The sequence below is a fragment of the Humulus lupulus genome, chromosome 1, assembly GCF_963169125.1.
Source record: "Humulus lupulus chromosome 1, drHumLupu1.1, whole genome shotgun sequence".
Taxonomy (NCBI): Eukaryota; Viridiplantae; Streptophyta; class Magnoliopsida; order Rosales; family Cannabaceae; genus Humulus; species Humulus lupulus.
This window is the reverse complement of record NC_084793.1, coordinates 105,027,961-105,038,256: the sequence shown is the minus strand read 5'-3', so window position 1 is coordinate 105,038,256 and position 10,296 is coordinate 105,027,961. Positions and strand designations below refer to the sequence as shown.

Sequence of the window (10,296 nt, the reverse complement as noted above, 5' to 3'; positions counted from 1 at the left end):
TAAAAAATTTAACATTTTGTAATTTGATAAGTTTTTTAAATGAGGCTATCCAAACAGTAACTAAAAATGCAAAAACTTTATAGAAAACCTCAAAACATGAACACATGTCAAGTCTTCACAAATATGCCATTAATTAAAAAAAATCAATATTTTTTTATCTCTTAAGACTATGAAAAAATAAACAACACTTTACCTTTATCTGTCTTCTCATAATTCCTTCAACTTCAATAAACTTATTTTCATGATCATCCCAGTCACAAACACACTGGAGAGTAGCACAAATGCAAATATCATATTAGATAAACCAACAGCAAATTCATGTATCTAAATTCATTCCAAACCTCTATTAAAAAAAAAATCATACCAGAATTCACAATAAGCCATCAAAACTCCACCAAAAACTTGTTCAGATCTAAATAAGAAATAATCAAATAATGCTTCATTTCCTTGCACCCTATTACACAAAGAAACACCCTATTACTAAAAGATACAGGGTAAATTTATTAACAAGAGGGACCTGAAATTCAAATTTGGGTACTGTAGTATTAAAAGACACCATCACAATTAGACTTTTAAAGTCAAAAGACTACATCACCTTTTTGATAATATTGAAAATAAACCAAGCAAGAAAGAGAAAAAAATTTGCAATCATTTTCGCACTTGTTTGTTAATTTCCATTAAGAAATACTGGCTCAAGAGTTAGCAACATGCTACTATTCCAACCATAACCTTAGCCCTTAAATGACAGGAGTACAGGACTAACAAACCAGATCAATGCAATCATTTATGGTTCACCATCTAAATTCATTTCCAGACAACAGTTTTTCAAAGAAGAAACTAAGATAACACTCAGGAACAATGAAGAAAACTTAATGTTAGGCAATTCATGTTGCAAACTAAATGAAACAAGCAATGAGTACAAATGTCAAAAATACAAGAATCAAGATGAAAGTATAAATAGCACTAACATGAGGTTTATGCATAAGAATTTACTACAAGAAACTTAGAAAAGAACTCAAACAAAGCTAAGCTAACTTTTACAATTTTACCTCAACTCTAACTCTTATTTACAGTAGAATGGCTATCATAAATAAATTTCATAACAAAATTACCTTAAATTTCTTGTGGTATTTGAAATGCCTAATTATGAATCGATCAAGTTCCTTCCTTATAAGATCTAGTCCACCTACATCTTCCAATTTTACATTAGGAATGGCAGAAAACCCTTCTCTTCTAGTAGCAGGTTGGACAGTTTTTATAGCTTTCTGCAAAATACCACACAAAATTAAATTATTCATGCTAAAAAAAATCAGACACTAAATGGTAACCTGTTTTAATTGGCTATGATTGCTTTTAAATATATTAACAAAATATGAAGTATTTCATCACTATGACATTTGTATAATAATAATAATAATAAATAAAAGAGCAAATTGTGCCTACAAAAGGAAGTTAATTACAAATTTTGTCCTCTAGTATGCTTTGGGTGCTTACGATGCCCAACTGATTCATAGAGATAATAACATTTAGTAAAATAGTTTCAAATAAATGGTGCATGGCTATTGGATGCAAATAAAACCTTCTTTTGGTAGTGAATATGAAAATGAAGAAGCACACAAATGAATTCTGTATAATTTTATAGGACTGAAGTGAGAGGAACAAATTTTAAAAGCAACAGTGCCTAGAGTTTTTACCAAAGAAAGAGTAAGCAATAAAGAAACAAACAAACAAAGTACAAATACAACCAAGCTGAGTGAAAAAGAAAATGTGAGATCAAATGTGAAACACTTCAAGCTAGTTCTTAGAATATTTTAACCAATGGTCATGGCTATCACAAAATGTATCAAATTTATTGGGGTAGAAAGAGGGTGGGCAGAAAAATCATCGTTGACTGAAAGCTCGTCTGAAGATGAAAGGTGTATAACTCTATGTGTGTTCATATAAATGAAAAAAAATGCAAGTATGAACTTTTAGATAGTGATAGAAAGAAAAACACACTGGCATCCACACAGATTATTTCGAGGTCAGGAAAAAAGAACTAAAACAAAATGATCAAAAAGCAGAAAGTGAATAGTTTAGGTTGACTTCTACCTCTTGATTAAGATCAATGTAAGCAAGAATTATTGGTTGAGGCTTCATGTCAATAGGAACCATTGAAAGGTGACCTTTAATAGCAGCTCCTCGAAGCTTCACTAGTTCATGTAGAATAGTTTTCACCATGCGCAATGGCTTGTCATCAGCACCAGCACTGAATAGTTTTTATACATTGCAAGAGAGAAGAAACCAATTATTATGCAATCACAAATTGTAACTATCAGTTATAGTAGTAGATTGCATGTTATTCCAAATAAAATAATAGAAAAAAGCATATCATCTTCTAATTTCTTCCATCCCCAAGTCTTGCAGATACAAATGGATGCTTTGAAGGATGCGATCAAGATCGACTTCATAAATAGTGCTTTGAAGAACCTATGAGAAGCAGGCAAGCCAAGTTGTAAAATATGTCAGATTACCCATTGAAATTGAAGATAATAAAAAAAACTTTAGAAAAAAGGTAAACAATATAGCTAAAACAAGAAGTTACCTTTGTAAGTTTTATCAAACATTTAACAACCAGATTAGAGAACTTCTGATTTCTGACAGCAAATGTCTCATTTGATGCAGGTGAGGGCCACCTTCAAGGATCTAATGGACGTAAGAGATTGATGAGAACAACAAAGGATGAAGTTCGATCTGCATTATCCTATAAAGTTGAATAACAAATCAGACTAACATAAGTCATGCGAGTCAGGATAAGAATAAATGAAAAAAAGAAGAGGGAAGAAATGAAATGGCAAGTCTTAACTAGAATCTTTAGCATCAGAACATTCAAAGCTTTTAAAAGCTGGCTGCCATCATCCATATGTGGAACTCTCTCATCCAACAGCCACATAAGGAGCTCAATAATTAGACTATCAAGAGTGCTTTCCTTGACAGCATAAGCCAGTCTCTTGTTTTGAAATGTCTAAAAATCAATTAGAATTTTACATCAACTAGTTAGGTTTATAGTAAGGTATATAAAAAATGGAAAAACAGAGTACATTGTTAGCATTAAGACATTCAACAACAACATAAACCAAACTTACCTGCATGAGGGTGTTGAGAACATATTTACAAGATCTAGATGATGCTCCTGTCAAGCTGAAATCAAAGGTCTTGGCAACCTATTTTATGGGAAAAAGTTCATAATCAAAGCCTAAATAATGCCAAAAAAACAAAACCCAGAAACAAAAACTAAAGTACAGGGAAGGACAGAGTAAAGCGCTACCTTGTTTGCAAGGCATGAAACAAGTCTGTCTGCATCTTTAATAAGTTCATCCATTGCACTGCCTTCTGGATCATTAGTGGCTTGTGTCAGCTCATGACACACGACTTTCATTCCTTCAACAGACTGCAAAAAGGCACACAAATATTAAAACTTTTTTAATTTTGGAAAAATAAAAATAACAAAGAAGAAGAGAAAAAGAGAAAAAGGAACAATAAAAAATAAACAAAGTTGCTCTACCCTACAAACACAAACGAAAGCTTTCATAACAAATAAAATGTATAGCAATGAGGCCAGACATTTGAATTATTAAATCAGACCAAAATGTAAGAATTACTCTTTTTTAACCAGAATAATAGCTGCAAGGAGAATATAAGGGGAAGGGGAATAATAGCTGCAAGAATAACTCTTTTTTTAACCAGAATAATTGCTAATAGCCTTAGCAATTAGCCACAAGACTCGCTAACCATACTCTTCTTTTTTTTATACATACATATATTATATTTACTTATCACTTAGTTTTTCCACGTAATAACTGAAAATTCTCCCATTGGCTTTACGATAAATCAAAAATAAAAACCTAAAGCTTACCCTTACAAAACACAAGGCTTATTAACTGTAAGAGACAAGCTAGAGTTTTCTCATAACTAATATTTCTTCTAATATAAAAGTACATATAAACCACAAGTACCTGCTCAGGAGAACCAAAAGAAATAATATCCAAAGCTTCATTCCAATCAGTGGGGCCATTGGTACCAGCAAGAACACGGGGCATAAGTTGTCTCTCCACATGTATGTCAACATTCCCATAGTTTTTCCTGATACCAACATCATAGAATAAAAGAAAATTAGCAATGAAGCCAACATATGTGATGGAAATGTCCGAGTAAAATTTATATCACTTGTTAAAAAATTAAAAACAAACAATTAAATGATCACTATGCAGAGCCTCTAATACCTTGGAAGTATTGGGCCAGAGACAGATCATGTAACCTCTCCACTTTGCTCTGCTACATCCAATCTACAATAAATCAAAATAAATAAAAGTGCAAAGTTAGTAGTCTAATAGGCTTGTATCAAAAGGACTCTCTAGATCCTGGTGACGAATTTTTTTAGCTATAAAAATAAAGTAAATGTCCTCAAACAAGTTCAAAAATATTGGACGCAATGCAATGCAATGCAACAATTTGAAAACCAAATAAGTGCAGCCCAAAAGCAGGAATGAAGAAGCACCAACGTGGCCTCTGTTTATGTCACAGCTAACTATAAAGAGACCTTTTTAACGCGTCAGCAATCAGCATGTTTTTTTATTTGATATGCACGAGTACCAAAAGAAACAAGATTGAGAAAGCTTTACAATGAGACAAACAATTCAAAGAAAAGACAGTTGAGAAAGAAACAGAAAACTACACAAAAAATTGACAGAAATTAAAATATTATACTTTATTAAAATGTTGATAATCATCATTAGAAGTAATAAAAGTAACAGAGACACTACTAAAGATAAAAAAAAGACAAGCTAAAAAACATACGCAATTTCCCTCACAGAACGTCTCAAAGCAGCTCTGTCTTCGCCAGGCTTCCCTTCCTTCCATTTTTCCATCTCTCGAACCTAAAAAATGCAATATCATTAGAAGGATGGAATGGATAATAGAAACAGATCATTTAATCCCAAAACAAATTTAAAAGTTTACCTTACTTTAAATTCTAAGCTCAAATATACATTAACCTTCCATTTAAACCTATCATCCAGCATGCTTTTCTGAGCATCTGTTAGCTTCCCAACATACCTCCATATATCCTCACCTAATGGGGAAAAAAAGGTCATTAACAGTTAACAATAAAATATTAAAATTAAACAGATAAAATCTAATTGCATTCACTGTAAACAACAACTAATACAACACAACTTACAAAATAAATTACAAACTAAGAAAACTTAGCCCCACAAAACAGGCGGAAAGAAAATGGGATGTCTCAAAGGAACAATAAATAAAAATTCAAAATCTTAAACAAGTTAGAAAATACTTTAAAATCTTGAAATCATGACATACCAAGAATCTTATATCCAGTGGCAAGAGTATTCAAAGCAGCTTTTCTAATTTCACCATCTCTTTTTGCTGTCAAGCTTGCAACAATTTGCAAGGATTTTAATTGCCCACTAATCTGTCAAGATAATAGATGTTAGTGTCCTCTATTTCTACCTAGTTCGTCCAAAACAGAGTAAGCTTCTCTCTCGAGGTCCGCCACACTGGAATCCAATTTTCCTTCTGAGAGCTCCATACTAAAACAAAACAAAACAAGACATTAAAGAGCCATTAAGCTCTTACCTTCATATAAAGCATAATCAATGAGACACTAAAGTCTGATCTATGAATGAAAAATGTTGTTGCACCATAAAACTAGAAACAACAAGAAACAAAAAAGAAAAAAAACAAGCTCAGTAGAAAAGAAAAGATTAAAACACATCATAACAATTAAAAGATGACTTTTAAGATAGCTTTTTCAAACCCCAAAGGAAGTAGGGAAAGAGAGGGGGGCAGGTAAGTTTACAATAAGGAAATCAAGAGAAAAAAGGTATGTGCAGAAATAAATTAAGTAAGAAAATTGGAATGCATCATAGCATAAATAGAAATGTGTCACTAGGAAGGTAAGGACTAATAATTATCTAATAGCTTTACAGTAAAAGAACCAAACAAGAATATCATAAACAAGGTCTCAAAGCATATCAAGTGACCAGCTATCCTAAAACTTCATGTCATAGGAAACTAGATAGTGAGATAAATTATGCTTAAGAATTAATACATGTTCCCATTATGTTGTGGAAGTTGAGTGTATGCATGGCATACTTTTATTCTTAAAATATATTATTTACCTTCCACCCAGCAAATCTTTCTTTAAGTTCTCTGATGTGTTCCTGGACTTGAGGAAGCTCCAGTGCACGTATAAAGTGTTCTGAATCTATACCATATAGTACAAGTGAATAACAAGTTTACAAAGAAAAAAACCAAATCATCAGGTAAAAAAAGTAACAAACAACTATTAATACGGGGAACTATTTTGTTAGACACGCAATAATATCATCAAGTAAACAATCTTAATATAAATATAAATAGACCAAACAATCTTAAAAAATGAAGAGTAGGAATTGCATACCCAGAAGAGCACTGACTAAACCCCCAGCACTAATCTCTAAATGCCATACATCTTCACCTTTCCTTACAGCAGAGACTGGTAATCTGTTAGCAACTACCAATAACCGTTGCCTAGCAGGCTTTTTATCTGGCTTTTCACATCGCTCATAATTGTTAGTCATTGCAGTATCACCTTCAGGGCACTGTCCAACAGTGGCAACTTTCAAATTATCATCTTTTGTTAAGTAGACATCATTCTCAATATACTGAACCCCTATATTATTATTGTTATTATTCTCAGTAGTTACATCGTTTGATTGATAATAGTTGCTGAGTAACATACCATGTCCAAACTTGATGCAAATGAGAAGCTCTACTATGCAAATAGCTAAGGAAAGCCAACAGAATGCGCCGAATTTTTTCGCTGGTTTTCTGCAATTTGGACACAGTGATTATGAAAAGGTTAAAACCCTGGAAATGGTTGGCCAAGAGGGTATATGAATTCATTTCAAGAAAAGGAAAAGGATGTGCTGCTAGTGATTATGTCAGATAGAGAAAGAGGGTAGTGTACCTGTCTTGAAGATATGAGTTGTACTCGCGGATTGTAGGAATTGCTATTAGCCACCACAATATCAACCTATACACAATAACGGGGTTTCGAGGAGGAATCCACAAATAGAACTTAAAAAAAAAGGTGTTGAGCTCTACTGTGAGGAAGACGATACAAAGACTAACAACTTGAATGAAACACCATGGACCAAGCAGGGGAAGCCACTCATCATTGTCCCACTGAGCTGGTGTAAATTATTCTAGTGTTCTTTTGACTTGAGTCAGTAAAAATGCATCTAACTCGGTGTCAATAACAAAGGTTCACAAGAAACAGAAAATGAGACATGACAAGCAAATTTCTTAAGCTAAAAAGTACAGGGAATCCATGATTTTTTGTTTACATGAAAAAAAAAACACTAAAACACATGTATTTCTACTCCAAACAATATGATCCAATTTTCAACTTCTTGCTACAACTTAGTAACTCTCCATTAAATATTCAAAACTAAAACACCAAAATCAGAGCATACTTTTCCAATAATATTAACTCTCCAATTATTTTTATTTTTTGGAAAAAAGGATCACTATACAGATAGGAAAGAGAAGAGCTGACCTGAAAAAGCAAAAATGTGAGAGCAACAAGGTAAACAACAACCATGCCATGAACTAAGCACCAAATTGCTGGATGCGGTCTAATCAGAATCCTATATGAATTTATGTCAGAAAACAACATACAGGATTCAACTGAATACCCCTTGAAACTCTAGCATAAACCAGACATAAAATAGTTCACATGTTTTATGCTAATTCTTTTGCAAAAAAAAAAAAAAACAGGTGAGAAAAAATCTTACCCATTCGTCACCCCTTAGTCCCCGTCTATCCCTGACCTTGCACAAGACACAGTCAACCACCACCTGCACTGATCTAGCCCTCACCACCAAAGCACCATCTGCATCCCATCATCGTCAACCTTTAGTCCCTGCCTATGTCCCATAGTCGTGGAGCCTTAGTCCACGCCTGAGGGACAATCGGAGTAGCTCTTGCGGCGGAGCAGAAGAGGAATCAGAGAAACCATCAAAATTCAGAACCGGATCATGAAAGAAAAGAAAAACCATAAAAAAAAAGGAAACGAAAGTGATTTTCCCCTTTTATTTCTCTTTTTCTCGCTCGAGGATCCCAACGACTAGAAATTGAAGGTTGACAGAGAGATAGAGATAGACGAGAGAGAGAGTGAGGAGTTCGGATGTAGTACCAAGCCGAAGAAATGGGGAAAGGAAATGGGTCTCAGAAATGTTGAAGGAGAGGAAATGGGTCTCGGGTCTCAGAAATGTTGAAGGAATTGAAGGATAGGAATTGGTCTCTCGGGTCTCACAAATTTCCAGGTATCCCAAATGAAAAAAAATGCTAAGTGGCGGGATGTGTAATTATTAGCGCCTTTTTTTTCCTAAAGTGGCTCAATATACTAGTCTAGCATAATACTTTTTTTATTACTATTATATTCATGTGTTATGGAAATGGGTATTTGGTGTAGTGAATGGAAATTGTTGAAAAAGTGGAAGAACCTCGGGAGACCGATAACGAGGTCACCCAACTGGATGAAAAGGACCCAAGAATTGGCTAAGACCAATCTGAGTTCTAGGATTTGGAGGAGATCAAAGAAGTGATTCTCGAACCAGAGACACCTTCTGGGTGGTGCAAATTGGAAAGAATCTAGGAGCTGAATGAAAGGAGTTGGTCGAGAAACTGAGGAAAAACCTCGACATCTTCGCCTGGTCACATAAAGATATGGTGAGAATCAGTCCAAGTGTGATTATGCACACCCTAAACTTGAACAAATACGTGCTTTCAAAACAATAGAAATGGATGCTATTAGGGAAGGAGTGAGGAGAATCTTTAAAAAGGAAGTAGCTTGCCTATTTAAATGCGGGTTCATTAGAAAGGAAAAATATCTGACCTAGATCGCCAATCCTATTTTGGTTCCAAAGCTGAATGAAAAATGGAGGACTTGCATTGACTTCTCCGACTTGAATAAGGCATGTCCAAAAGACTGTTTTCCACTTCCAAAATAGATCAGCTAGTTGACGCCACGGCTGGCCACGAGCTCATGTCCTTCTTGGACGCGTATTCTTTATATAACCAGATCGACATGAACCCTGCATACCAAGATCACACCATCTTCATGACCAAACACAATTTATACTTATACGTAGTCATGCCATTCGAGCTAAAGAATGCTAATGCCACGTATCAGAGGCTAGTCAGCAAAATGTTCGCTGACCAGATCGGGAAAAACATGGAAGTGTACATCGATGACATGCTCGTCAAGTCAAAAACTGAAAATAACCATGTATCCAATCTAGAAGAGTGTTTTGGCATACTAAGAAAGTATCATATGAAGATGAACCCCAAGAAGTGCACCTTTGGAGTCTCGTCAGGGAAAATATGGGCTTTATAGTGAACTTGGCGGGGATAGAGGCAAACCTTGAAAAAATCAAATCGTTTTTAGAAATTCCGTCACCTAGGTTGCAAAAAGAAGTCCTGAGTTTAATTGGAAAATTCACTGCCTTAAATCGGTTTGTTTCCAAGTCCACGGACAAATGCCTCCCCTTCTATAATTTTCTCAGGCAAAATAGACGATTTGAATGGATAGAAGAATGCGAACAGGAATTTCAAGATCTGAAGACACATTTTTCCGAATCCCCTGTTTTATCAAAACCAGTTGCTGGAGAATGTCTATAATTGTACCTAGCAATAACGGAGAACGCAATTAGTGATGTGTTAGTTGGAGAAGAAAATTGAGCACATAAACCAGTGTACTGCACAAGTAAGAGGTTCTTGGGAGCTGAATCCATATATCCTCTGATCCAAAATCTCGTGTTCTACCAAATATTGGCTTCGAGAAAGCTCAGGCCATGTTTTCAGTCCCACACCATACACGTCTTAACTGATCAACCCTTAAGGAAGGTCTTGAAAAAGCCTAAAGCATCGTGACGTTTGCTGTTTTGTAATGCCCTTAAATTTCCTAATAAGACTTAGTACCATGAGTAGTGGGTTGGGAGGGCCTAATTGGATTTATTTGTGATTATGTGAATTACATGAGTTATATTATAATATGATTGATTATGCACGTTTAAGTGTATTAAATGTGCTTAAAGGATCGCTTTGTTAAAAAGGGGCATTTGTATAATTTTAACACGTTAAGGGTATAATTGTAATTAAATATGTTATATGTTTGAGAACACATTATAATGTGGATATATTTGAGATATTCGGCACGAGTCGATCATTGTGAACAATCAGCAGAAAAGT

At 34.5% G+C, this 10,296-nt stretch overlaps 1 protein-coding gene and 1 long non-coding RNA gene across 3 annotated transcripts; both read right to left on the bottom strand.

Annotated features, from left to right (window-relative positions):
- Positions 1–2,621: 2,621 nt before the first annotated feature.
- Positions 2,622–4,199, bottom strand: LOC133815498 (protein MOR1-like). Its single transcript, XM_062248334.1, has 5 exons — positions 3,996–4,199; positions 3,308–3,430; positions 3,126–3,203; positions 2,846–3,004; positions 2,622–2,743 (listed from the first exon to the last, which is right to left on the bottom strand). Exons 1-5 carry the CDS (start codon positions 4,077–4,079, stop codon positions 2,678–2,680), a joined length of 510 nt encoding a protein of 169 aa, XP_062104318.1. The 5' UTR covers positions 4,080–4,199; the 3' UTR covers positions 2,622–2,677.
- A 638-nt stretch (positions 4,200–4,837) lies between these two features.
- On the bottom strand, positions 4,838–7,257 carry LOC133796656 (uncharacterized). 2 transcript variants are annotated; one of them, XR_009875521.1, is made up of 5 exons: positions 7,010–7,257; positions 6,782–6,870; positions 5,359–5,424; positions 5,034–5,110; positions 4,838–4,916 (listed from the first exon to the last, which is right to left on the bottom strand). It is a non-coding gene; the product is annotated as an uncharacterized LOC133796656 (long non-coding RNA). The 2 variants fall into 2 exon arrangements; XR_009875520.1 differs by lacking the exons at positions 4,838–4,916; positions 5,034–5,110; positions 5,359–5,424 and adding an exon at positions 6,343–6,641.
- Positions 7,258–10,296: the final 3,039 nt, after the last annotated feature.

Coding starts and splice junctions, on each gene's coding strand:
- LOC133815498 (XM_062248334.1), bottom strand. CDS start 4,079: ATGCCCCGTGTTCTTGCTGGTACCAATGGCCCCACTGATTGGAATGAA. Junction 3,431..3,995: donor CTTTTGGTTCTCCTGAGCAG/GTACTTGTGGTT, acceptor GCCTTTTTGCAG/TCTGTTGAAGGAATGAAAGT. Junction 2,744..2,845: donor TTCTGATGCTAAAGATTCTA/GTTAAGACTTGC, acceptor TCAACTTTATAG/GATAATGCAGATCGAACTTC.